The sequence below is a fragment of the Gallinula chloropus genome, assembly GCF_964237585.1.
Source record: "Gallinula chloropus genome assembly, chromosome: 5".
NCBI classification, from domain to species: Eukaryota; Metazoa; Chordata; class Aves; order Gruiformes; family Rallidae; genus Gallinula; species Gallinula chloropus.
The window spans coordinates 1,468,437-1,496,142 of NC_140090.1; the positions used below are offsets into that span (position 1 = coordinate 1,468,437).

Genomic DNA, 27,706 nt, shown 5'->3' on the forward strand with positions numbered 1-27,706 from the left:
AATAAGGCCGAACCTCCGAGCCGGCGCGTACCACAGAGAAAGGGAGGGGGGCTGTGGAGAGAGAGGATGCCACCTCTCGGTCAGTATAAGGGAGAAGCGATGAAAGCGATGCGTTCGTCTTCCTCTCCCCGCCCCCCCCCCCCCCTTCAGGCGTTCGTGGTACCGCCCGGCTCCTCTCGGGCCCGCCCCCCTCCCCTCGCCCACGTGACCGCCTCCCAGCGTTCCCTCCGCTCCGACCCGCCGCGGCTACTTCCCCCCGCGCGCCAGCTCCGCGGCCCGCCGGGCCTGCGCCTCGGGTCCCGCCGGCAGCGGCCTGCTCCCGCCGGGGGAAGCCTCCGCCAGGCCTCCCCGCGCTCCCCTCCGCCCCGGCCGGCCGCCTCTGCTCTCCGGCTTCCTCCCTTCCCCGCCGCCGCCGCCCTTCTCCCGGCGCGGGGCCTTCTCCATCCATCCATCCGCCCGCTCCTTGTTGCTGCCGCCGCTGGGCTCCGACGCGAAGGGAGGCGGAGAAGAGCTCGTCGCGGCCGGGCCGGCGGCCAGGATGTCAGGTGGGGACTCGGCGGCGGCGGCCGCCACCGCCTCCCCGCAGCCGCTCCCCTTCTCCTTGCCGAAGCCCCCTCCCCTCATGCAGCTGACGCCGGGGGACGCCGTCCGCCCCGTCGCTTCCGCCGCCGACCAATCGCCGAAGAGCACCCGGCTGGCGGGACGCCCGGATTGGCCGGCCGGGAAGCCAGTCAGCCTGCTGGCCCCCTTGCTCCCGCCCCGCGGGGAGCCCGAGCCGCTCATGCCCTTTGGCCCCTCGTCGCGGCAGCCACTCAGAGGGCGGCTTCTTGGCAGGTGCAGCGGGGGCAGCCTGCTCAGCCCCTCGATGCGGCCCGGCGGCGTCGACCGCGGGTCCCTCATGGTGAGTGGAGGGGGGGGGGCGGCGGGGGGCTGGGCCGCGCTGGGCCTCCCCGGGCCGGGCCCTGGGCCCCGGGGCCGGGTCTCGGGGCGGCGGGCCCGGCTTTGTGGCGCGAGCGGCGGGGGGGAGCTGCGAGGCGCTGGGCCCTGGCGAGCTTCCGCCTCCGGAGGCGGCGCGTTGGCTGAGGGGAGGCACCGCCCGGCCCGCCCCGGGCTGCCCCGGCCCCGCGGGGGGCTGCCCGCGGCACCCGCCGGGGCTGGGCAGGCCCCTCGGGAGGCGCGGTGGAGCTCGGGGAGGGCCGGAGGGGGCTTTGGGAGGGGTGCTGCTGCCGCCCGGGGCCCGTCCGAGGCTCGGTGAGCAGGCAGGCTGGCGGTGCGTGGCCCGGGGCGCTCAGGGGAGGTGGGGAGGGGGGCTGGGAGGTAGCAGGCCCTTCCCGCTGCTTGTGTTCTCAGCGCGACCCGCCCGCTCCCAGCCTCGAGCCCTCCGGTAGGAAGCGGTGATGGCAGAATTGGTGTTAAACGCGTCAAAACGAAGCGTTTGGGGGGTTTCTTTCTGCCAAGGCCCTTTCTAAAGTGTTGTTTAGCTGAGGAGTGGGTTTTGCATCGGTTAACCAGTGTGCTTTCCTAAGCACAGCTCTGCATGTGTGTTTTCTTTGAGTTTAAATGCTTTTCGGGGTTTATCCTGAGGTAGTCTCAGAGCTCTTGCTTCTGACTAGAATAGAAAGTGCTGAATCAGTTATCATAACTAAAAAAATCAGGGGTAAGTGTCTTTACCCATCTCAGTGCTGGCACTGGGACCATACCAAGCCTTAGAGCAGCAACGGGACTCAAGGTTTTAGGAGGTTGTGGGGACAGTAGTCAGTGGAGAAACTATTTCAGGTTGGGAGTAGAAGATACTTTGTTTCTCTGACTGGGGTGCCACAGAGTTACTTGCACTCATCCCAGCTGTGTGGAAGAGCATGCAGAACCAGTTGTGTTCCTAAATGCAGTATGTCTTCTTGTGATGCCATATGGTTACATGATGAAAAGTTAGAGGGGTTTTTTTTTTCTTTAGGATGCTGGTTTTGAAGCTTTAAAAGGATTTGTGGGTTATGATTAACTTTGGCCCTGGGGGACCCATGAAGGACCCTGCATGCTGTTCTGCAGCATCCCTCTGAAATCACCCAAAGCCATTTTCAGCTCAGAGTGGAGCATCTCGTTGTTGTTAATGCCTCTGGGGGCTTTGGGGTGGCTGACTTCATGCTGCTAGCTCTCACTTCTTGCTGCCTTTCAGATGGGACACCCAGGCATGCCACATTACCCTCCCATGGGCATGCACCCTATGGGCCAGCGACCACCCAACATGCCTCCAGTTCCTCATGGCATGATGCCTCAGATGATGCCCCCCATGGGAGGACCACCAATGGGGCAGGTAAGGCACTTGGACAAGGTTCTTCTCTCTTTCTTTCCTCCATGATGATGCCAGGTAAGCCCTGAGGTCAGTAAGTCTCACACAGGTTAACAATTCAGGGTGTTCTGTGCCTCAGTTCCTGTTCATGCAGAAACATCTCGTTTGTGATGTGTAACTTCAACTGTAAATAGCCCTGGGTATGGAGCTGTGATTTGTTTCTTCTTAAGGCTTTTTGTTTGGGTTTTTAATGCATTTTAAAGAGTAAGGTCTCAGCAGTGCATGCTAGAATCATGAAGTGGTGGCTCTTCTCAGAGGTGGTGAGGGCAGAGAACTCTGTGTTTCTTTAATTCTTTAGCTCTCTTCTGTGCAGAGGAAAATTAGAGGGAGATGAAAAACAGATCTTAAATCTTTGCAGACTTCCTTCTTGAATCCTAGAGGGTGACTGAGTTCTGTGGCATATACTGTTGTTGCTCAGGTCCTGTGATTGGAAAAGAAACTTGGCCATTCAGCTGGACAGGTGTGAACCTGGGCTGACAGAGTAGCCAGAATCCTGCCCAGGCTCTTCTGCAGACTCCAAGCTTTTCTTTTAAATGATCAAAGACCTTTTCCTGTCTGGTTTCTGATTAAATTCTGAACTTCTAAAAGAAGCAATTCTCTTCCTGACTATAAGAAATGTTCTGGTGGCACTGCTTGTGGCAGTGGCTTGCATGAGTAGAAACTGATTGTCATGGACTAGATCAGAAGGATGGAGTGGACTGGAACAGACAGAGGGTGGCAAGAAAGATTGGTCCTTGGAGAAAAAGCCTGCAAGGTCGTGTTGGTAACTCAGAGTGTGTACTTCTTTTTAACTGGTGTGTAAAGGCTTGGCAGGAGTCCCTTCAGAGTGCTTGTGCAGCCTATTTCAGCTTCTGGTGTAAAAATCATGCAGGTTTAACAGAGGAGGAGGGTTTGAGGGACAGCAAGGTAGCTAACAGCCATGAGCTTTTGTGATTGTTCAGTGGAAACTTAAACACAATTCTGTTTTATTCTTCTGCTTAGCAGTTCTTTTGTAGTTCCTGTTCTGCTGTTCTCACTCCTGAGTATTGAGTATTTCAGTCTTTAATGTTTTAGTGAGCAATATAGAGAACTCAGGGCTCTTTGTTGTAGAATAAAAAGCCAAGTATAAATGTCATGGCAAAGAGATCAGAGGCTCAGTTACCCTGCAGCCTTTAGGGATGGGGCAGGGCAGTGACATTTCCACACCAGAGCTATTGCCCTGGCAGTGTCAGACCATCCTGGCTTGTTTCCTTGAATGATAAGCTCTTTCTTCCAGTATCTTTCAGTGGTTTATTGGTGAGGCTTTGCCAGACTGGATGTTTTATAGCTTGTTCCTCTCCTTTCTGAGGTGAGCCCCTGTAGGAGAAGTTTCTTTGCATAGGTAATAGCAATGGCCTGTCAGCATCATTCAGAGGAAGGTCTTTCAGAAGAGAATCCATTCTCCTTCCCATTTTTTTCCCCTTCAACTTTGGGTTAGTGTGAAGCAGAAATGGAGCAGCACACAGGGTGTTTCCAGGACCTGGGCTGGGGCTTTAAGAAGTTGCACACACTCAGAGCCCACTTAACCACAAGTAGTGGTGGGGCAAAGTGCTTTCTCCTCCTGCTTCTGCAGGAGGGTAGGCAATAGGAGGGGCTGCCTTCCAGGCTTTCCTTCCTCCCAAGAAAGCCTCGTGGCTTTGAGGGGGGAGCAGTAGCCCTATCACATAGCCCCCTCTCTGCATGAGGGGAGTGGTAACCTGGTGCTGTATCCCTGAAGATACAGGGGGAAGGGGTCACCTTGGCCAGCCTGCCAAGGGCAGTGGAGGTGAAGGGGTGCAGGGGGGTTGCCTTGTGGAGGCCTGTTTGGGATGAGTGGCCAAAAGTTCATGTTTGTTGTGGCCTGAACAATATACTTAGTTCATTTGCCCACTGCTTTTACAGCTTGTTAGTTCTTAAAAGCCAGGATCAGCAGAAGTAATGGGAAACATGCAGGTATTGAATGTGTGCAGGGTACCATTGCTAGCATCTGCCCAGGGCATCATTTCAGTGATGCCTAACTGCAGCATAGCTGTCCATCCCTTTCACACCATAAACATACACACTGGACAAAAGCTACCTTATCTGAGAACATCAGACCACCCAGCACTCTCAGATCCAGGGCTGGTCTGGAATGTTTCATTTCTGTAGCACAGTACCTCCTCATTTCCAAGCTTACACACTCCTGGATAGTTTGTCTGTATTGAGGGTTTTTTTCCCTGGACCATTGAAAAGGATTTCAGAACACTTTTAGAGCTTTGATGTTTAAATTTAATAGCTTGCTTCATCTTGAAGTTGCTTGCAGAAATTGATTCTTCCACTATTCCTATTTGTGAGGCAGGAGGAAGGGAGAGACAGGCTGAAAGCTGACCAAAAGTGTGAGCAGAACTGATTTTAGGCTCTGAGTTACCTTCCCTTGGTTGAGTTTGTTCCATGTGGCCTTGGAATTTTGGAGAAACCCTTCCCACCCTTTCTTTTTCCTGCTTTAGCTTGGCATTTCAGTAATATCCTATAACCAGATCATCATTTGCTGTTGTCCTTCATTAATAATTCCTTATCAGACTTTGGAGTACTTTAGACATGTTATTCCTAATGCCAGTTTTGTGGGAGTGAGCTGGAAGAGTGTGATGAATTCCACAGACCTGGCTTACTTGTGGCTTCCAGGTGCTTAAAACTGGTTGGGTGTGGGGTTCTTAAATTAAAAACTAGTGCCAAAGAACTGCTTTTAAATAAACCCAAAAGAATCCTCCTAAAATATCTACCTCTAAAATGCTGTGTGATTACAGATGCCTGGAATGATGCAGTCAGTGATGCCTGGGATGATGATGTCTCACATGTCTCAAGCTGCTATGCAGCCCACGGTCCCGGTGAGTTGTAGCTTTGCCTGGTTTTCCAGGGGTTTGTGTCACTTGGGTCACTTGTTTTCTTCAGCTGGACTGTGCAAAAGGCACTGCTGATTGCAGTGAAGGTTTATTTATGTGTAAAAAGCTTTCTGTGAGAGGTAGAGCTGGTCATACTTGGTGTCCTGATGCTTTTCATCCATCTTTTAAAACGTTTTTGTATCTCTGTCTGCTTTTGCTGCCTCTTCTCTGTCTGGATTCTGCTTCCCATGATGCTTCCAGCACCCCTGGTCTTCCCTTGCCCCTCACCTGCTTGTGGCTTGGCAGGAACCTGTGTGAACTCTGGCTGTTTGGAAGGTTACTATGTTACCTCATACCTGACCACTATATATCTCATTTTTATAAGAGTTTCTGAAATCCCGTGTGAGATCTTGAGTAAATGTGATTTGAGTAAAGCTTGCTGAGATCAGTAAAAGCCTGAAGAAGTTATGTGGGTGGAAACAGGCAGGTAAGTGGACAGGTTACAGATAGAGTCTTTCTCTGAAGTGGGAAAGGCTAAATTTCCTTCCTATTAGCATCCTCTCTTGTAAAAGGATTTCATGTCACCTGGAGTTGTGCCAGATGACCCAGAATTCATGTGAGAGAGGGGGTGTTAGTTGTCTGAAGAGTGGAGAAGAGTTCAGTGCTTGGGCTTTATCAGACACTAGAGAATCTGCTCGTTAATGAACACGTTTATTTCTTGCTGCTGGTGCCTGTTTAATGAGATGTGGGTGTGTGTCACAGCCTCAGTTTAATGCAGTGATGGTCAGTAGCTCCTTAGGCACGTCCTTGGGAGCCAGGCTTCCTTAGTTCCTGTCCATGTGTTGCTCCTTCCTAGTGCACCAAAGATTGTAGAAGGGGTGCTAGTGATTTTCCTCAGTTTCCCTGACAGAAGATGTTGTGAATTGCCATGAGTGCTGCTCATGGGGAAGTTGGGAAGACTTTCAGATCATGAGGGGAAAGATAAACATGTTAACAAGTGGCCTGGCCAGAAGAGACCTGAGAGAGGAAGGAGCAGTGCTAAAACACTCTAATTTGGAATTCTACTGTATATTTTTTACATACTTTGGCCAGATCACTTGCTTTTCTAATACTGGATTAGGAATAAGTCTTGCTTTAGGTAAACTCTGTGGTTATATGATATTTAAGAGGAAAAGTAGAGTGGCAGAGGGCTCCAGCTCTTAATTTTGCCCTTACCCTTCTTGTCAGTGATAGCAGGAGCGTGCTCACACCTTTCTGCATGCATATGAAAAGGCATTTGTGTGTCAGGGCAGCTTCTCCTACCTATAGCATGCATGCCACAGCCTGGAAAGTACTTCTAAGAAATAAAAGATGATTTCACTGCTTCTTAGTTGAAAATAATTTGTTCATGTGTAAAAAGTCATGACTCCTTAGCAGCCCTGGTGATTGGCTTGGTAAACTTGGAGAGCTTGTTGACTTGCTTTGCCTGCCTGATGGAAAGTACTTCCACCAAGTGTAAAGTGTGATTAAGTCTCACTGAGGCCAGCTGGATGAGTTGTACTCACATCAGGGCTCTTTGGTCTTGGCTCTTTCACCCAAGAGTGGTGGTCTTTCAGCCTGCTCCTCTACAGGTTCAATAGCTGTGTTGTGGCCTCTGGAAGTGTTCACATCCATGGCTGATTAGAACCAGTGTAATTCCTAAAAGCTATTTCAGGCAGATTACTGACCTTACAATCCACAGCAAATCAGGATGGGGTGGCAGCAGGGACAGGGAGGGGATTGTCCCTCTCTGCTCTGCCCTCCCCAGCTGGAGTCCTGTGGCCAGAGCTGGGGCCCAACACAAGGAAGATGTGGGGCTGGTGGAGAGGGGTCAGAGGAGCCACGGGGATGCTCAGGGGGCTGGAGCAGCTCCCCATGGAGAGAGGCTGAGGGAGCTGGGCTGGGTCAGCCTGGAGAAGAGAAGGCTGTGGGGGGACCTCACTGCAGCCTCCCCGTCCCTGAAGGGAGCAGAGGAACAGGAGGGGAATGGGCTTGTTAAAGGGCAGAGACTGGCAGGACAAGGGGGATGGGGTGAAGCTGGAGGAGGGAAGGGGGAGAGGAGAGATTGGGGGGAAGTTCTTTGCAGAGAGAGTGGTGAGGGGCTGGAAGGGGCTGCCCAGAGAGGGGGTGGGTGCCCCATCCCTGGGGGTGTTCAGGGCCAGGTTGGCTGGGGCCCTGGGCAACCTTGTGTAGCTCCAGGCCTGGAGGTTGGTGTCCCTGCCTGTGGCAGGGGGTTGGAGCTCTGGGACCCTTGGGGTCCCTTCCAGCCCAGACCAGTCTGGGATTCTGTGATTGACTGTAGGCATAGGGAAGAGAACATGCCTGAAGAGTGACTTGCTGGAGACACAGGTTGGACACCAGCCTTCCTTAGCTCCTAGACACAAGCACATGCACAGGGTAGCTCAAACAGCTCATAAGCAGAACACCCTTTAAAGGCCTAAATTTTGCCAGCAGTTCACCTGCTTTAGTCTGTTGGATAATAACAAACAGAATTAACCCAGTATGATTTGTGTTCTCCTTCTAACAAATTTTGCTGTTTCCCTTGGGTTGTTTGTTAACAATGTTAGAAGAAGGGAGCTGAAAGACAAACCCCAGCAGCAGATAAACCCAGGATATATTTTTGCCCAGATCAAACAAAAGAAACTGGGAAAACTCTGACCTCTTAATCCTTTCTTTCCTTAGTTTGAAAGTATTTAAGAAAGGATATCTGTAAGAGCTTTGGTTATTTGCAAGCGTTTTGGTGAATGCAACACTAACACATTCAAAGGCTTATCCCATGTAATTGGAGCAGAAGCTTAGTAATCTACTCCAGAAATTCAGGATCTCCTTTTTCTTCCCAACCTACTCACTTGGGAGATAAAGATGGGTGTGGGAACTATGACAGGGGACCCCTGGTGTAGTTTATTGTGTATATTGTCTTTCTGAAAAGTAGCTTAATGTTCCTCATTGCTTATTTAAGGAGCAGTAATTACTCAGTGGGGATGGGAAGCTGGGAATCCGTAGTTTAGGCAGTAGAGCGTTTTTGTTGCTGAAAGCACTTGTTTGGGGATGTTCTGTGTTTGTTGATGATTTAATTACACGTGCACTCAGTACTTAAATGTCTGTTGATTGTTTCTACAGCCAGGGGTGAACAGTATGGATGCACAAGTAGGTAAGTAAGAACAGTTTGTTACCTTTTCGAAATATTTCACCAAAAATGGTGAAACTTTAAAGAAAAAATATATATATAAATATATATATGTGCACACTGTTCTGTAACATGTGGTTTAGCACTTCAGTAACTGACTGCTTGGATCCCCTGAAAAACTTGTTTTCTTTCAAACACTGATTAATTAAAGAGTCTTTATGCAGAAAGATAAACAAACCAACCCCCTTTTTAATTATTTTTCTCTTTTAATTTTATTTTTCAGGTGTGACACCTCCTGGAACTCAGGTATGTGAAAGCCAGAACTCTAGAAGATTGCACTGTGCATTCCTGGCTTTGCAGCTCTAAAAGTAAACCTTGTGTCTTACTTTTCTTCCCATATGGAGTTGCTTTGCTTATTTGACTGCCAGTCTGTAATTAATGTTGGTAGCTACAGTGTGTTTTCTCTTCCCTTTCCACTGCTTGCTGAGTGCTGCAGCCTGTTTGTTTCTAGTCCTTCTGATTGCAGGCCAGCAATATGTTTTTCTCTGCTGTTTTTAGGTGTCTCTGCCCTACCTGAGCAGGGAGTGAATCATAGCCTAGACACCAGTGTAACTCCAGAGCTGGCTGTTTCCCAATTCCAATCTCTAAGTGTTGGACTAGAGAGCTACTCAGTGTAGACTTGGGGCTTTATTTGCAGTGAAGAAGACTGAAGATTGTTCCTTTTTGTGCTTTTCTTTTTTTCCTTCCACATCAGTGACCAGTTTATGAGCAGTTTTTAGCTGGCTTTGATGTTTGGGCAGCATTCTGCTTGTTGCACGTTAATGAATATTTTACTTTGACAGTTTGAATGTGAGAAGCAGAATTTGATAGGCAATGATTGTCCCCCTTTTGCTGTTCCTAATGCAGCCATCCTTAGCAGGAGAGTCAAGGTTCTGATCTTGTTCAGTCCTGTGTGGTTTACTGGAACCTTTGTTAGCATCATCAGCTACCAAACACTGAAACAGTAGAACAGCCTCAGTGTCTTTTGTTTTGGGTTTTTTTTGAAGAAAGGAATGCTCTAACCTCAAAAGGTTGGCTTTATTGGTTTTGAAGCTTGCTAGTAATTTGGCTTAAGTTCCCTCTGCCCTAGATGTCTTGGTGTTATTTGCATTTGCTCTTGTTAGTGTCTGTGTTTGTGGCGTGACAGTGTAATTCAGTAGTGTAACTAGGACTAAATGCTGGTTGCCTGGAAGGTGATTGAATGTAGTTTGAGCTTGTGAAGGTGGTGGCTTGCAGGCCAAACCTCCTTCCTTGGTCTTCCACCTTTCCATCAGATGGGAAATGTCTGATGGAACAGAGCTGGCGCAAAGTAATCTCAAGCTTTAAATTGGTCTTTCATGGCACCTTGAATGGCCACGAATAACTTTCAGCCACTGTCAGGTTTCCATTTAAATTCTGTAAATATTCAGTTACTTCTAGAAAGGTTTCTAGACATTTAACTTTCTAGTTTTTGAGATGATGGAGAAAATATTTTGGCCAGATAACTGTTTCTACAGATTTCTTCTCTTGGTTATGTGGCCTCCAGGATACCCCAATGTAAGTTTCTGCTTTGAAATCTGGGGACCTTGTACCTGGTTTGATTATTAAATGTCAGTGAAGAGCAGTTGTGCTTTTGAGCTCTGCATTCTGTGGCATCAAACAAGGCAGCTGGACCTGTACAGAAGTTTCTTCTCCTCAGCCATTGCCAGTGACTGAAACAGTAGGTGGCTGAAGCTGTGTTCCACTAGCCCTAATTTCAGAGGGCTTAGATGAAGAGCACTAGGAAGGTACTCCTCAGATCAGGATATTCTTGAAGCAAATTTTCCTTAGGTTTGAAAATACTCTGGGCTTCTGGGACTCTACCTTAGAGGTGTTTGTGTCCCGTTAGCTCAGAAGGGCGATGGGATCCTGGGCTCCATCAGCAGAGGGGTGGCAGCAGGGACAGGGAGGGGATTGTCCCTCTCTGCTCTGCCCTCCCCAGCTGGAGTCCTGTGTCCAGAGCTGGGGCCCAACACAAGGAAGATGTGGGGCTGCTGGAGAGGGGTCAGAGGAGCCCCGGGGATGCTCAGGGGGCTGGAGCAGCTCCCCATGGAGAGAGGCTGAGGGAGCTGGGCTGGGTCAGCCTGGAGAAGAGAAGGCTGTGGGGGGACCTCACTGCAGCCTCCCCGTCCCTGAAGGGAGCAGAGGAACAGGAGGGGAATGGGCTTGTTAAAGGGCAGAGACTGGCAGGACAAGGGGGCTGGAGTGAAGCTGGAGGAGGGAAGGGGGAGAGGAGAGATTGGGGGGAAGTTCTTTGCAGAGAGAGTGGTGAGGGGCTGGAAGGGGCTGCCCAGAGAGGGGGTGGGTGCCCCATCCCTGGGGGTGTTCAGGGCCAGGTTGGCTGGGGCCCTGGGCAACCTTGTGTAGCTCCAGGCCTGGAGGTTGGTGTCCCTGCCTGTGGCAGGGGGTTGGAGCTCTGTGCTCCTTGGGGTCCCTTCCAACCCAGACCAGTCAGGGATTCTGTGCTTCTATGCTCATGTTCATTCCTGCTTCCTTTTTCTAATTCCTGCCTCCTTTTCTGGGCTGCTGGCTGGGAGGGGGACGTTGAGAGACTCTTGATCCTTCCTGTCAGAAGCGTTTCTTGAACACAGTACTGCTTTCAATGTGTTTAGATGTTTGCCTTGCTGCCTGTGCTGCTGAATTAATGTCTTTTAATGTATGAATTCAAGTGAACAACTATTAACCAGAATGTCTTTTCAGAGCTCTGTTTTGTTTCGCCCTCAGACAACACACCCCGTAGTTTGCGCAGCCCAGCAAACCGCCACCTCCAACAGCTCTGTTAACGAGGAGCACTCTAAACAGGTTCATCTGCTTTCCACTAGTACTTAACTTTTAGTGGGGTTTAGATACCATCTCAGTCAGTAGTTATTCTTCATCTTTAATGCTTGGGGTTTGGTTCTTTCCCCTAGAAATCTACCTGGACAGAACACAAGTCGCCCGATGGCAGAACGTATTACTACAATACGGAGACGAAGCAGTCCACGTGGGAAAAGCCAGATGATCTCAAAACACCTGCTGAGGTAAACCAAATCCAGATGAAGATTGCTGGACTGTGTGAGACTGTGTGAACACAAGAGTTTGCTGCTGTAACTCTCAGGCAGGAGGGTCGCTGTGCCAATAGATTTTTATTTTAGTTTAATTTTCCCTCCCTGAGAGCCAACTTGAAATCAGAAATGTTGCCAAAATGTTGGTATGGCATCCCTTGTGTTGGTGGAACTTGAGGCTGCGACATGGACAAAGTTCTCCAACAGCTTTATCAATTTTTAGATAAGTTTTCTGCATTAGCTGTCTAATACTTGAATCAGCAATGTGCATGATTATCACTGGAGAGGGTTTTCCTGGGGAGGTATATCACAGAATCACAAGGTTGGAAAAGACCTTTAAGCCCATCGAGTCCAACCATCCCTGTGCTGACCCAGATCCCTGAGCACCTCATCTCCCCTCTGTTAAACACCCCCAGGGCTGGGAACTCAGCCCCCTCCCTGGGCAGCCTGTGCCACAGCCCCACAACTCTGCCAGGGAAGAACTTTGCCCTCCCAGCTGAGCTGACCCTGCCCTGGGGCAGCTTGAGCCCATTGCCCCTTGTCCCATCTCCTGTCCCCTGGCTGCAGAGACCATCGCCCACCTCTCTGCACCCTCCTGGCAGGGCAGGGCAGGTGGGGAGAAGGGCTCCCCTCAGCCTCCTCTTCTCCAGGCTCAACACCCCCAGCTCCCTCAGCTGCTCCTCAGAGGATTTGCCCTCCAGCCCCTTCCCCAGCCTGGTTGCCCTTCTCTGCACTCGCTCCAGGACCTCCGTGTCCTTCTGATGCTGAGGAGCCCAGAACTGGATCCAGCACTCCAGGTGCAGCCTCACCAGTGCCCAGTACATTGCCTTGTATTCACTGATCCTCTAGCTATTTCTTGGCATAGTGCCTGTGTCTCACTTGTAGCTATCCTTTTAATTTTAAAACACCATTGTGAGTTTGATTTTTTTTCTGTTTTCTGTCCATTAGCAATTGTTGTCTAAATGTCCCTGGAAAGAGTATAAATCTGATTCTGGAAAGCCCTACTATTACAACTCTCAGACAAAGGAGTCACGCTGGGCCAAACCCAAAGAGCTTGAGGACCTTGAAGGTAATGTGCATGGAAATGGGCAGGGAGTGTGGCAGTGAGTTGCAAGCTGTGTGTGTCCTTGACTTTGGGCAGAAACTTGCTACTGAAGTGTATCAGTCAAGCTTCTTTTTAATATGAAACCTAGTTAATTAAAGTGTATGTAAATAGAGCTAATGCAGGGTGAGATGTTGATGGAAAGGTCTTGTCCTGTGTCCTCACCACCTCATCACTGTCCCCTTTTGCCATGACACACCCTTAGTTCTTCCCTGTTTCTGTGCTGGCAGCCTCAGCTCCCCCTCGTGTCCCTGAACAGGAAGGGATTGGGAGGTGTGGTGCTGGGGTTGGTCAGGGCTGTGTTAGCTCATGCTTCAGGCCTTTGTTTTAGGGCTCTTGTAGGGTTTGACTCCTGCAGCCAGTGGTCCTTTGGAAACTCAGAGGAGCTTAGTAGGATTTGTGCCCAGACTGGTGGGGGAAGATGGGAGGCAGAGAGGAGACTGTACTGATCCATGTTCCCTTGGGAATCTGGGGTAAAAGGGTGCCAGGCCTCTGGAGTGCAATGTAGCGTTTAATTCCTGAAGGATTACACTTTGGGTTGGTGTCTGGGAAGGATTTTGTGAACAGTGGTGAGCTGTATACTTAAAGCACTGGTACTGGCTGTCTCCTGAAAGCCAGAATTGTGTGAAAAGCCTTGACTTGACCAAAATTATTCTGAGAAACTATGACCAGGCAAAAACATTAGTAACCTGTAATTGCTTTTTTGTATTAGAAATGCTTTTGTGCTCCTGTTTTTTGCTTTTAGCACATTTTTGTTTAGCTTTGTAGGGAGATAAGGACTTGATTAAAAACCTATAAAATCACTGGGGTAAGAAAGGAGCATTTTAAAAGCTTTACAAGGAGTAAGCAGGGTGACAGCATAAAAGAGGAAAGATCTGTTTCTGTTCTTTTAGCTAGGAGTTGAAATAATTACTTTAAAATGAGTAATTCTTCATACACCCTAATATTTATTTGAAGGAATTTCTGAATGGTGTTGGAGTTGATTTCAGCCTTTAAAGGGTACAAATATTAAAATATTAAAGAATATACATTTTTAAAAATATAAACCATAGCAAAAATATTGAAAGCTCTGCTTTTAAACCATGCTAACAGTAACTTTTTGACATGCATTTTGAAACTGTATTCTGATTGCTTTTCCCTTTCTTCCTCTAGCAATGATTAAAGCTGAAGAGAACAGGTATGTCTCTAATGGGGTGCTGATGTTTTGTCTGTGGAGCTGTCTGCTTCTTAAGAGTCTTAAAACATTTTCCTTGCAACTTTGCATTCCAAGTAGTGGCTTTGTACATAGGAGCTCAGGCAGTGTATTCTGAGTCTCTAACTGAAGAGATTGATCTATTAGCTGCAGAGTGTGAGGAAAGCTTTTACTGTCTTTGAGCTAAGACCATGTTGTGTCCTTCTGAGAAGCCTTTGTAACAAGACCTAAACCTCTCACTCTACTTACTAACTGAATTAAACTCCTTAATGGTTTAGGGAAGCCCTTAAGGTGCCCTGTGCTTGTCCATAACTGTTCCTGGTTTCTGACACCTGTAGCACAAAGCCTGAAGAGTCAACCACAGCAGCATCAGCTCCAGCTGCTGCAGCAGAAGCCACAAACACAGCCAGCACAGCCACCACCGCTGCCGAGCCTGCTGCGGGCGCTGCCGCCACCGCCGCCTCTGCAGCACCCGGAGCCTCTGAGGCAGAAACTGCTGCAGCTGCTTCTGCAGCAGAGAGTGAGAGCACTGGCACTGCCACAGCTGAGGAGCAGGGACAGGCCACCTCTGCACCTGCTGCACAGGAACAGAGTGGGGAAGGCGCAGCGACCGCAGCGGATGACTCCTCCAAGCAGGACGCCTCCGCAGAGTAAGTGAAGGCAGAAAGGGTGAGGCTTTGCTGCAGTGTTGTTCTTTCTCCTGGGATCTGGTGTATCTTCAGTTTTCAGTGGTCAGGCTTTGGCAGTTAACTGTTTCTTCAGGGACACTCCTACTGGCAGCAGGGAAGCATGGCAAGTAAGAGAGAGGAAGGGAATTTTTTTAAAAGGGCAGAGACTGGCAGGACAAGGGGGATGGAGTGAAGCTGGAGGAGGGAAGGGGGAGAGGAGAGACTGGGGGGGAAGTTTTTTACAGAGATAGTGGTGAGGGGCTGGAACAGGCTGCCCAGAGAGGGGATCCCTTCCAACCCAGACCACTCTGGGATTCTATGATTAAATCTATTTTTAGAAAAATTTAACACTCTCACCAGCCTTCTCCCAGAGCTCTAAACCCCCCAGTGAACATCAAGGGTGTGAACAAGGTATACATTTTTGATAGCTATTAGTTTCCTGGGGTAACATTATATGCTCACCCTGTGTGATTCCTCTTCTCTCAGTCTCTGCAGTTGGCTGCCATTAGAAGGAAACACAGTACTAAAGGAATACTAAATGCAGTTCTATCTGTTCTGCCAATAATGAGATCCTTTGGGTTTTAGTAATGGAGGAATTGATCATGCAGAGAATTACAGCTTGGCGCTTTTGTCCTAAACAAAAAAGAAAACATGCTGAGGGTTATTACAGCCAGCAAGAAATTAAGGGCAAGAGGCAAATTTTTAGGCACTCCACTTTATGTTTTTCTATAATATATAAATATTCTGGCTAAATTTCAGTGTTTTATTCTTACAAATCATGTTCTGATAACCTGAAGAGGAAGGCAATTGTGTGAGTGATAATTCTTTTCTGAATCATTTGCTTATTTGGATCTGTTGTGTATGGTGCCTGTAAGGGAAAGTCTTGTACAAACTGTGGTGTTCATCATGTGCAGAGTTACTATTTTTCTTTGAGCTGCCATGTAATAAGCTCATTTCTACTGATTATGGTGGCTTATACATCTTCAGTGGCTCTAACTTAGGAAAAAAGATGCTTAAATAATAAAACCACTGAATTTTTTATATATATATATAGTGCTGTGAAGAAAGAGGATGATGATTCCCAACCAGTGAAGAAAACCTACACATGGAATACGAAGGAAGAAGCAAAGCAAGCGTTTAAAGAGCTGCTGAAGGAAAAGGTACTGTGGCCAACTGATCTTAATACTCTGTGGAACTGTGACAGCTGCATTTCCCAGACATTGCTAGACTTTTTTTTTGAGAAGTCCTCACTCTTGTGGAGGAGAACTTTCGAGCTAGACAAATGAGGGAAGAGAACACTACAGTGAAAACAATCTGTGTTTAAGTCTTTTTGAGCTCTTTGGGTGAGGGGTTGAGTTTTGCTCAGGGCTTTCAGTGGAGTTATTTCATGTGTTCTTCCTTTTACATGATCCCCACACTAATTCAAACCTTTTGGTTGTCCAGAATTCAGCCTGGAACACTCAGTGGTTTCACCAACAGCTTCCTTAGGTGCTTCAGAGACAATGCAGGGGTGAATATGGAAAAGGGACAGACAGAGATGCTTGTGCAGTGTTTCCACAGGCTGGTCTGACTCAGACACATGTTGTTTTCCCTGTGAAGTAGTAATTCTAAAACTACATGCTGTGGAAATGAGGGTTGCCAGTATTTTGTCTGGCAGTGAGGTACATTTCTGGTAAAACTGTTGCCTTATTGTCTGAGCCCTCAATTTTTTAATCTTCATTTCAGAGATGGAGGTGGAGCAGAATTCAGATGAGACTCTGGTTTTCCCTCAGAGCACATGGGATCTGTTTGGTTTGTGTAGTGAGTCAACAGAGTGGTGCAGCAGACAAACTTCCAGGAGAAGTTATTGTAGGAAGGGCAGTCATCCCACAAGGACCTTGTTTGGTTTGCTGTGGTAACTGTTAATACAAAAAAGAGTAACAAAGAATGTTGTCTTAACCTCAGCAGTGTAGTGCTTTTCCTGGGGGCTGTTCCTTAAGGAATTGGGTCGTCTTGGATGTTGGTTCCAAATCTAATGGATTGATGATTTGGTGTCTTCACAGCGAGTCCCATCCAATGCTTCTTGGGAGCAAGCTATGAAAATGATCATTAATGATCCCAGATACAGGTACTGCTCAATTCTTTCCTCATTACATCTCTATACAAATCCCATTTCAGGTCCTTTGATTGTTCTGATTGTTTTAAGAGATGTTAGTGCAGTGGTGAACATGTGCCATTGCCAGGGACTTTTTTATTTCCTCCATAAAGAAATGCAAGTGCTAGGCTTGACTGCTCATTTGGAAAAGATGTGGCTGCTGTTGGTTGCATTTTGTGCTGTTTTGGGAATAAAAACATGAATTCACAGTGGTGGAGCTGAAGGCTTCCTAGGTGACTTCTTGGAATGGGTGGCTGCTGCAGACATTGGCAGGAAAGTGTTTGATACCCATGACAAAAAACAGCATTGTAATGTGGAATGTGACAATGCAGCCTGGAGGTGTGAGAGGAGCTTGTGGTTTATTTCCTGCTCTGTTAGCAGGTGCTGCTTTCATTGCCTTTTGTGTAATTATCTTTTTTGGTTCTTCACTTTCCTTTCTCTAACTGGATTCCCCTTTGCATAACTGACACTGTTTTCTTTTCCTCTGACACAAAGTGCTTTGGCCAAGTTAAGTGAAAAGAAGCAAGCCTTTAATGCTTACAAAGTTCAGACAGAGAAAGAAGAGAAAGAAGAAGCCAGATCCAAGTACAAAGAAGCTAAAGAATCCTTCCAGCGCTTCCTGGAGAACCACGAGAAGATGACATCCACCACCAGATACAAGTAAGACCAGTGCTGAGGGAACTCCCAGCCTTCACTGTTCATGATCAAATCTTGCTGGCCTGCTCTTGATGCATGCTGACCTTTGTAAGCACTCAGCTTGGAAAGCCTGTCACTAGGGCTTGGGGAGGAACACAAATACTCTCTTTTTCATAGACTGTATTTAAGAGCCAAGTGAAAAGCAATGGGTGATGTGCTGATGGTAATGGCTTGAGCTTCTAATAAGTAGAAATAGAACACTGACAGGAATCTTCTAATCCATCTGCCATGAAGAACAGAGTAGCTCTGATGGCTTGTTCCTGCCCAGAGGGAGGTGTGTCTGATTGGTAAGCCTGTCTCTGAAAGCTTCAGTACCTGATTGCAGGGGATGTTTGCTAGAACAGCAGCCTGCACATGAGCTAGCCCTCAGATAAACGTACTGAAGTCTTGCACTGCAGGTGAGCTTCCACATAGGTGGAGAGGAGCATGTAGTGGCATCAGCTTTAACTTTTAACTCTTTCCTTTATAAGAGTTAGAAAGGTGCCACACAAACATTACTACTAACACTAGAAAACACAAAAACATTACAACTTACACTTAAAAACATTCCTAAATGAGCTTAGTTCATTTAATGTTCCAGTTAATCTCTGATGGGACACGTGAAGTCAGTGTTCAGCAGTAAATGACCACGTGCTTTGTGTTCTGTGCAGGAAAGCTGAACAGATGTTTGGGGAGATGGAGGTCTGGAATGCCATATCTGAGCGGGATCGGCTTGAAATCTATGAGGATGTCTTGTTTTTTCTGTCTAAGAAAGAGAAGGTAACCTGCAACTCTGCCATCTCTAAATTAGTTTGTACCTTTTCATAAAGAAATCTGACAAGCAGCACAGTTCTGAGGGCTGTTCAGGGACAGTCGAAGTGCTGGCAGCAGGGAGGGGTCTGCAGGAAGGGCATGGAGAACCAAATGGGGACATTGCTGCATTAGTGTGACCCAGGCTGTGCTTACCAGTGTATTCTATCACAGGGGTCAGAAGGGACCCCCAGAGCCCCTGGGGTCCAACCCCCTGCCCAAGCAGGGTCCCTAGGACAGGGCACACAGGGCGGTGTCCAGACGGGGCTGGAATCTCTCCAGAGAAGGAGACTCCACACCCCCTGGGCAGCCTGTCCCAGGGCTCCCTCACCCTCACTGGGATCTGCTGGGGGACAAGACAGACCCCTGATTAGATTCTGAAACACCAATTTCTTTGGAAGGTAGTTGTTCTTAGTGAGATGTAGAGCTGCTAACTGCAATGTGTTTAATTTTTAGTTTGATTTTCATAAATTACATGGTAGCTTTTATTCTGAATGGCCCTGAACCAGTCTGTGAAACTGTCATGGGCCAGTTCATGTTCCCTGCAGCTTGGAGTGCTGCCAGCACCCTTGGGCAAGCAGAAAACAGGTGATTAGAAACAAATACTGTAGCAAGACTGTTTCTAAATGGATTTAAGTGAGACTGGTGTGAAGGTCCAGGCTTCCTCACAAAGGCAGAGGCTGCTGTCCCCACAGTGCCACTTACTGATTGGGCTGAGATGGGCACTTCTGGTCTGGAACTGCTCTTCAGCAGCACAAGGATGCAGATACAGAACCTCCACTGAATGTGCTGGCGCTGTCCTAGCAGTGTCTGTGAAGAGCAGCACTGTTTGGAGAGCTTCTCCAGCTCTTGGGCACAGTCAGAGTACAGACAGGCGTTACCTGGGGCTGCCAGCAGCAGTGAGCATGGGAATGTATGTGCATCTGAATTGTCTTGTGTTGCTCTACACATAAAAGGCTAATTTTGTGTTTCCTTGGAGAACAGATGTTTATCTCTACATCCTCAAATTTAACAGCAAAGGAAAACAAATAAACAACTCCTTGTTCTCCTCAGGAACAAGCCAAGCAGTTACGGAAGAGGAACTGGGAAGCACTGAAGAACATTCTGGATAACATGGCCAACGTCACCTACTGTACGACTTGGTCAGAGGCTCAGCAGTATCTGATGGACAATCCCACGTTTGCAGAAGATGAGGAGCTTCAGAGTATGTAAAAAGCCTGTGTGTCCCTTTGGGAAGGGGAAGGGTTTGTCTCAGCAGCCAGGACTCCTGACACGCTGTGATGGCTGCTGAGCACTGTGTGAAGGACCCTGTGTTGTCTGGCTCCCAGGAAACAGATGTCAGCTTCAAAAATCATTCCTGATTAATCTCAATGATAAAGGAATCCCTCTTTTGTGGGGATTGAATTGCCTTAGTAGTTTCTAGCCTTTGAAATTTGAAGTAGTATTTGACAACCTAGTCTGTGTTGCAGATACTGATGCTGCCTTCAACTAGACTAGAGTGAGGTCCTGCAGGGTTTGCTTTCCTACTGGCAGTAATTGTTTCTGTTCTAAGAAGGTGGTTTCCCCATTATAAGCACATTTTCCTTCTGGATAAGTCAATCCTGTGTTTTAAGAGCAACATGTGAATTTACACAACTGCTAAAGTGCTTCACAAAGATACTGTCTTCTGTCCTGTGTTTAAGATACGCAGGGTGATGCAGGGCCATGCACAAGTGCTCATCCACAGCACTCCTCTGCAAGGCTTCTGTGCTCTTACACAGAAACACAGGGATTGGAAGGGACCTCAAGAGATCATTGGGTCCAACCCCCCTGCCAGAGCAGGGTCCCTAGGGCATACCATGGCTCTGATCATCTGATCATCTACCCAGGCTGGGAAAGGTTGGGTGTTGCTGCTGTGCAGGTCTTCATGTGCTCAGTAACACTTCTACTCACAGTAGCAACTGGCAACTCTTACAGTATGAAACTGCCCACAGTTAGTAGGAAGAAGCACCTGATTTTTACTCTCATGGCTCTGGTGTGATCTGTTGCTAGACATGGACAAGGAGGATGCGCTGATCTGCTTTGAGGAACACATCAGGGCACTGGAAAAAGAGGAGGAGGAGGAAAAACAGAAGAGCCTGCTCAGAGAAAGGAGGAGGCAGCGTAAGAACAGAGAGTCCTTCCAGGTTGGTGGGCCTTGTCCTAGGCTGCTTGTGTGATCAGCTGGTCTGTGCAGGGTGGGCTGATGGGTGTGTGTAATGCCTCTGTTCTCAGCCTTGTAGCATTTTCTCCCCAGTGTAATGTGGCTGTTGGTGAGACAGGGGAAAGGCAGAAGAAGTAGGTTTGAATGGGAAGGAAATGGAATTGGCATGTGGTAGCTGGTGGAGGAAGGCAGGAGGGAACAATGATGTAAAACCATGATGTTTTTTTAGTCCTATTTTAACAAAAACCTGAATTCCAGTTATCAAAACTATCCATTCCAGCTGCTAGCCAAGTGTGACTATGAGAAGTGACCACAGATTCCCTCTTTTGCTTGTATTTTGCAGCTATTCTTAGATGAACTGCACGAGCACGGGCAACTACATTCAATGTCCTCTTGGATGGAGCTGTACCCAACCATAAGCTCTGACATCAGGTTCACTAATATGCTTGGTCAGCCTGGTAAGAACACTGTCTCTTCCAACCCTGTAGAAAGTGAGGTAACAGTTTGATGCAGGGCAGAACAGAACAGGGTTATTTGTATATTTTTTTTTCTAACTGTCTAAAAAAATGCAGCTCTTTTATTAGAGCTAGCTTTTGACTTATCTAGTTTTTTCATCAGGATCAACAGCACTTGACCTTTTCAAGTTTTATGTTGAAGACTTGAAAGCTCGTTACCATGATGAGAAGAAGATCATAAAAGATATCTTAAAGGTGAGAAGGGAAAAGCCCCCAGGAGGTGGGTTTTGTTACTGGGTGATGGGATTTCGTGTGTCAGTGCTGAAGTGAGAGGTCCTGACTTGCCTGATGAAGCAACTTTCTTGCAGGACAAAGGCTTTGTGGTTGAGGTGAACACTTCCTTTGAAGATTTTGTTACAGTCATCAGCTCAACTAAAAGAGCCACAACGTTAGATGCAGGAAACATCAAGCTGGCTTTCAACAGTGTAAGTGTTAATTTATGGCAAGGTTTGAACACTTGAAATCTCTTCCAAAAAGACAAATTGGTGCTTATTGTCACTGTCTGGCTGTGGCTACTTCTGTAATGCTTTGGTGACAGGAGCTGGGACAAGGGGCAATGGGCTCAAGCTGCCCCAGGGCAGGGTCAGCTCAGCTGGGAGGGCAAAGTTCTTCCCTGGCAGAGTTGTGGGGCTGTGGCACAGGCTGCCCAGGGAGGGGGCTGAGTCCCCAGCCCTGGGGGTGTTTAACAGAGGGGAGATGAGGTGCTCAGGGAGCTGGGTCAGCACAGGACAGGGATGGTTGGACTTGATCTTAAAGGTCTTTCCCAACCTTGTGACTCTGTGCTGTGCTTTAGTTGCTATGATGCTGAATAGAGAGTGAAGATTGTGAGTGTGTCTTTAGTCAAAACAGAAACACTTCAACTGGAGAAATCCCATGACAGGAATCAAGTTATGATCTCTCACTCACACACAACGTTTCTTGTGAGGGGTTTGTGTGTGTGTTTCTGTACTTGGGGCTGGCAGGGTGTGTGAGCTCTGGTTTAGGTTCTGTTGGAGAAGCAGTTGGTGTGTGCTTTAAAGGAAGCAGCTGGCTCACTTTCCTGGCTGCCCAGTGACTAACACAGAATGCTGAAGGTGAACTGTCGTTGGGCTGCCCAAAAAATGCCCCAAAGTGAATTATTAGCCTTGGGGTTTGGTACCTTTCAAGTGATGGTGGAACTTGGGTTTGATGCAGCTGCTGGAGAAGGCAGAAGCCCGTGAGAGAGAGAGGGAGAAGGAGGAAGCTCGCAAGATGAAGCGGAAGGAGTCTGCCTTCAAGAGCATGCTGAAGCAAGCCACCCCTCCCATCGAGCTGGACGCTGTCTGGGAAGATGTATGTATCCCCTCCTCAGCACTGACCCTTCCCAAACCACTCACTGCTGCAGGCTCCTGCTCCTAGGAGTAAACTGAGAGTCTCTAAGCTCTTGGTGTTTCTGTGTGTCAAACTCAGTCCTGTCACTTCTGCAGTGACACCTGTGAGTAGCTCCATTCAGTCCATGGGTTCATTTAATACACTTTAAAACCAAAAAACCCCTAAACCCAACCAACCTATGGAACAGAACCCACCACCCCCAAAAGCCCTAATCACACAGAGCCCCTGAACTTCATTTAAATGGAGAGAAAGCACTCTGCTTAGTGAAGTGTCTGCCTTTGTTCTTGAAACCCCTTCCCCTCAGAGTGTACTTTGTATGATGGTGCATGCCCTGAGGAGCTTGTGGGGCTTGGGTGGGTCTGACCCTGTGTGCTCCACATTAAGGTTTGCTCAAGAGGGTTGTGGTGATGAAGGTGGCACACAGAAAGTCCAGCCCTGTGGCAGCACAGTGACTTCCTTCAGCTGGTGAAATGTCCCTGCTGGTTGGCTCCCTTTCACTTCTGACCAGCTGCATTTCTTTCCTACAGATCAGAGACAGGTTTGTAAAGGAACCAGCCTTTGAAGACATCACACTGGAGTCTGAAAGAAAAAGAATATTTAAGGATTTCATGCACATACTAGAGGTAATTATTGCTTTAGGCTTTCCTGATTGGAGGATACAGGAAAAACTCAGAGTTGATAAGCTCTTGGGTCGTTGGGGGAGAGAGGGAGTTGAATGGATTCTGCTGACTGGTGCTGCTGTGGATGGTGCTGCATAAAGGTAACGAACAATAAAACCTCATCCTCCAAGTGAGGAACACATCCCAGGTCTTTGATACGTGGTGGTTCTCTTATCTGCTTCTCTATGAGACTTCTAGAAGTCAATTCAGCATCAAAACTGCTTGGTTTGTACTAGAATAAATGTGTATTGCTGTGATTTCACCCAAAGCTTGATGACACTTCTGCAGTGTTTTGTTTGCTGGAGGTCTGGGGGCTCAGGACACCCAAAGCTCTGCAGATGGAGCTGCTTAATTAGTGTTACTGCAGCCTGTGCTCTGCTGAGGCGCAGGAGGGACGCTGTGGGTTATCTCCCCTGTGGATGGGCTGGCTGAGAATGACACTGCACTCCTCCTCCTCGAGCAAGGTGCTGACTTCTTCCTGGGCAGCATGAGCCTTGAGCCCCAGCCCAGCTTCTCTGGGAGTTTGGGTTTGTTCTCTGGAGTTTGTCAGTGGATTTTACCATGCCTTTATTCCAGGGTCTGACCTTTGGCAAGGCAAGGCCTGCAGTGCTCTCTAGGCTGCCTTGAGCTGGGGCTTTAATTGGGAGCACTGCAATCAAGATGCAGGTACCAGGAGCTGTGTGCACCCTCACCTTTGAAGCTTGCTGCAGCCTTAGCGCGGCAGCGCAGCGGCTGCGTGGGGTTTGGTGTAGGGAGTGCTGGGTTTGCTTTGATTATAGCTGTAGGTGCCTTGGGGGTGGTGAGAAAGAGACCTGTGGTGGTTTGCTGTGTGCTGTAGCCAGAGTGACGTTTGCCTTCCCTTGTACCCAGCACGAGTGTCAGCACCACCACTCCAAGAACAAGAAACACTCGAAGAAGTCGAAAAAGCATCACAGGAAGCGCTCGCGCTCCCGCTCGGTGAGGCGCTGCCCCCGGTCCCAGGGTCTCCTCCTGTCCCTCCTGGTGATGCTGTCACCTTGCTGATGGTGTTGGGTTTGTGCCTGCAGGGCTCAGAGTCTGAGGATGATGACAGCCACTCGAAGAAGAAGCGGCAGCGCTCGGAGTCCAGATCGGTCTCTGAACGCTCCTCCAGCGCAGAATCCGGTAGGAGACCGGTTGGGGTACGGGTGGGGTGATGGTGGCATCGTCACTGGGGGACTCTGCTCTACCCATGTGTGTTTGTTTCTCCTCCTGTCTGCAGAGAGGAGTTACAAGAAGTCAAAAAAACACAAGAAAAAGAGCAAGAAGAGGAGACACAAGTCTGTAAGTGCCAGTAACTGAATTTGCCATGGGCATCCCGAGCCCTTACAGTTTGAGTAACCCTCTTTGGGGGTCAGTGACCACCCAGCTGTTGTAACAGTGTGATGTCAGGCTGGAGGAGGGTGGTGGTGATGTGGTGACTTCGTGTTGCACGTACACACACACACACATTCTGGGTTGTACCACTCCCCTGGCTCCAAAGCACTTCAAAACCCATGTGGCTTTTGTCTCTGTGACATTGGAGGGTCAGTGGTAGCTGTGTGGGTGGGCAGCACTCCCAGGGGGGCTGTGAAGTGAGGGGTGACATGCAGCACAGCTGGGATGGAGTGTGGAGTACAGCCACAGCCCTGCCAGCAAGTCCCTCACACAGCAGGTGACAGTCCAGCCTGGCAGCTTCAGAGCGGTCAGGTCTGGGTCTGGCCAAGCAGCTCTGTAACAGCAAAAGTGTTTCCCAGGTTTTCGCTGTTTCCAGAGATCCTGGGGAATAAACATACCCTGGAGGGATGTATTATGGGGTGTCTGGTGTCCTTGCACTCACTGGGAACAGGGGCAGTTCCTCTGTACTGAGCAAACCCCTCTCCCCCTCCTTTGGGGATGTTTATGTTACTGCAGGATGTGCTTGATCCAGCAGCTTTCTGGGATGGGCTGCACAAAACAAAGCCAGACTTTCCTGAGCTGTGCTGCTTCTGTAACTCAAATGTTACTTTTAAATACAGGAAACATGACTCTTTCCCCCTCTGTTTCCACAGGATTCACCAGAGTCGGATGTGGAACGAGAAAAAGACAAGAAGGAACGGGAGAGGGAGAGTGAGAAGGACAGAGCCAGGCAGAGATCCGAGTCCAAACATAAATCTCCTACTAAAAAGCGACCTGGAAAAGATTCTGTAAGTTTCTTTGTTGCCTTCTGGCCTGGTGCTTTGGGCTTTGTACTGGTGGGATGCCACAGGGCGGTACACAAGCTTTGCTGGTTGCTTTAAGGTGCTCAAGCTTTTCTTATGTTCCTTTTATAGACACCAAGGACACTGCTTGCAGAGCTTAATCCCAGTGATCCTATTCCCTCATCTAATGGGGGTTTTAATTGCTGGGTGAAATTACTGTTGGTTAAGGTGCTGTTTCTTGTTGCTTTTCTCTGGGGCTGCTCAGTCTGGAGAGAAGCAGCCTGAGAGGGGATCTGATCAATGGGGATCAATAGCTGAAGGGTGGGACACAGGGGGACATGGGCAGCCTCTGCTCAGTGTCTGTGGGGACAGGACAAGGGGCGATGGGCTCAAGTTGGAGCACAGGGAGTTCCCCCCCAATGTGGGGAAGAACTTCTTGCCAGTGAGGGTGAGGGAGCCCTGGGCCAGGCTGCCCAGGGGGTGTGGAGTCTCCTTCTCTGGAGAGATTCCAGCCCCGTCTGGACACCGCCCTGTGTGCCCTGTCCTAGGGACCCTGCTTGGGCAGGGGGTTGGACCCCAGGGGCTCTGGAGGGCCCTTCCAGCCCCTGTGGTTCTGTGATAAAGCATGAATGAGGCTCATTGGGTTCCAGCCACGCTGCAGTGTGGTCCCTACTGTGGCACATCCGTGTTCAGGAGTGAATCACTCTCCTCCCTCCACCCCGGGGCCGGGTTGGCCTGGGCAGAGCTGGGCAGAGCTGAGCAGCACCCCTGGCTGGCGGCTGACGGGCCGAGCGGCTGCGCAGGGGGAGATGGGCCTGGGCCAGGCTCAGCTCTTGTGTTTCTAGGCAGGGAAGGCTGGGCTGCCTGTGCTGGTGGCTGCTGTCCTGCCTTGCTGCAGGCCTTTTGGGTGGCTTCTGCCAGGGGCTTCAAACATTGTTTTCAACACATAGAAGTGTTCAAATGAAAGGTCTGAGCTCCTTTTGGTTCAGCATCTTGGGGGGGCTCTTCAGGAGAGAGCTGCTTGCCCCACTCTGCTTGCTGTCCTCATTGTACTGTATTTGGTAGTGCCCCTTACATCCTGCCTTTGGAGAGGAGATGGGAGCACATGTCTGCTTGGGAGGTTCTGGGCTTAAAATAAGCTGCTCTGGCCTCCAGGTACCTTTGGAAAACCCGATGTGGTGGCATCTTGGGCAGTGTGAGCTTGGGTGTGGTGAGCAGAGGCAGCCTGCCCACAGAGCTCAAGGGGCTGTGGTTCCCCTCTGACCCCCCTGCTCCTCCTGGCTGCTGCCATGCTCAGGTTTCCAGTGATGCTGGGGCCAAGCAGAATGGGGCTTAAAAGCATCTCAGGGCGTGGGAAGTGTGTGCCAGGGCTTCAGCTGGCAGGGAGCTGTCTGCACCCTGTGTTCCCCAGGGCTGCCTCTGCTCCCACCGGGCAGGAACAGTGGGGCACAGGCTGGAAGCAACTCCTGACCCTCCCTTGCTTCTCTCCGCAGGGGAACTGGGATACTTCTGGCAGTGAGCTGAGCGAAGGGGAGTTGGAAAAACAGAGGAGGACACTTTTGGAACAACTGGATGAAGATCAATGAGAACATTATTTATACCAAATATGTTTACATTGTGGCATAATAAAACAACAACAATGTCTGATCCGGGACGTGGGTTCTGCTCTCCTGAGTGCCCCAGGCGCAGGGACCGCGGGGTTGAGTTCCACAGCAGCAGCACTAGAGCGACAGGCCTGGCTTAAGGGAGAGAAAGGAATGAAAGGGGGTGTGGGAAGCTGAGCCCCTGTCCTGGTGCTGCCAGGCAGGACGGGGGCTCTGCTGCTGCTGAGGGAGCCCTGCGAGGGCAGCGCTGCCAGGGGCTCTTCTGGGCCTTGCTGGAGCAAAGCCCCTCTGGTGGGTCCTTCTTCTGGCAGTGGTGATGCTGCTTCCCTGGCTGCTCTAGGAGATCAATTTTGGTTTTAGAAAGAGATTCTTAATATAGTTTCTTGTTTTACTGATTTGATTTTGAAAAGGGGAAGGCAGGGGAGTGATGAATCCAGTTCTTCCTCTGTCTTGCAGGACAGTACATGATACTGGAGTAGCTCTGTTGTGAGCTGTGTCACCCCCCAAATTCCTGTTGAGCTCTTGGGCAGGACTCACTCCCTGGCTGAGATCTGTGTCCCTGGGGGCTCGGAGGGAATTTGTATGGCAACATTCTCAAGCTGAGGCTCATGTGGGTGCCAGCAGAGTCCTGCCTGTTGCCCCACCGCTGTCCTGAGCAGTGACAGGGCTGCTTCAGCATTTATCTTCACATTAAGAAAATGAATTGTAACTGTTCTTAATCTGTTGCCTTAAGAACCTGCTGAAGAATGTCCCACTGCAGCCTGGCAGCAGGACCCTGTCCCCCCACAGACCCTCCCTCTGCCAGGGAAGCTGAAGCCCTGTCTGTGCCCTGTGTGCCCTGAGGAAGGTGGTGCCAGCGCTGGGGGCTGAGCAGTGCTGCTGGGCTGCTCCCCCCTCGCTGCTGGGAATATTTTTGTACATTTTTATCACTGATTAAACCTTGTCTCCTAGTGTGTATTGTAGTATTTATTTCTCCTTTCAGTACTCTGGTTCTGGCTGTTGTGCTCGTGGTCACCCTCACGGGGTAGAGTTCAGCTTCCTTTTCAGCACATCCCTCCCCACAGGCTCCCTTCACCCCTGCTGTCCCTTGCTGGAAAACTCCTGGGACTGCTCTGAGTGAGGGAAGTGCTCCCTCTCCAGAGCACCTGCTGAGCCCAGGGTTTCCCTGCACAGCCTAGAATTGCTGCCTCACC

General features: G+C 49.2%; 2 protein-coding genes across 3 annotated transcripts; both read left to right on the forward strand.

Moving 5' to 3' along the window:
- Nucleotides 1-538: 538 nt before the first annotated feature.
- On the forward strand, nt 539-2,462 carry LOC311192967 (uncharacterized protein; the record flags this gene model as incomplete). Its single annotated transcript, XM_084265659.1, has 3 exons — nt 539-901; nt 2,171-2,308; nt 2,424-2,462. The coding sequence occupies 3 exons, from the start codon at nt 539-541 to the stop codon at nt 2,460-2,462; spliced, it is 540 nt and encodes a 179-aa protein (XP_084121785.1).
- Nucleotides 2,463-5,124: 2,662 nt separating this feature from the next.
- PRPF40A (pre-mRNA processing factor 40 homolog A) lies at nt 5,125-27,466 on the forward strand (the record flags this gene model as incomplete). 2 transcript variants are annotated; one of them, XM_084264944.1, is made up of 24 exons in its annotated part: nt 5,125-5,205; nt 8,338-8,368; nt 8,628-8,650; nt 11,126-11,203; nt 11,311-11,421; nt 12,394-12,514; nt 13,700-13,724; nt 14,078-14,389; nt 15,462-15,567; nt 16,450-16,514; nt 17,037-17,201; nt 17,888-17,996; nt 19,080-19,230; nt 20,058-20,191; nt 20,552-20,666; nt 20,815-20,918; nt 21,032-21,148; nt 21,897-22,034; nt 22,601-22,696; nt 23,603-23,689; nt 23,779-23,875; nt 23,973-24,034; nt 24,781-24,915; nt 26,403-27,466. In XM_084264944.1, 24 exons carry the CDS (start codon nt 5,125-5,127, stop codon nt 26,493-26,495), a joined length of 2,556 nt encoding a protein of 851 aa, XP_084121070.1. In that variant the 3' UTR covers nt 26,496-27,466. The 2 variants fall into 2 exon arrangements, with proteins under 2 accessions (XP_084121070.1, XP_084121071.1); XM_084264945.1 differs by having other exon boundaries at nt 20,827-20,918.
- Between the last annotated feature and the right edge of the window lie 240 nt (nt 27,467-27,706).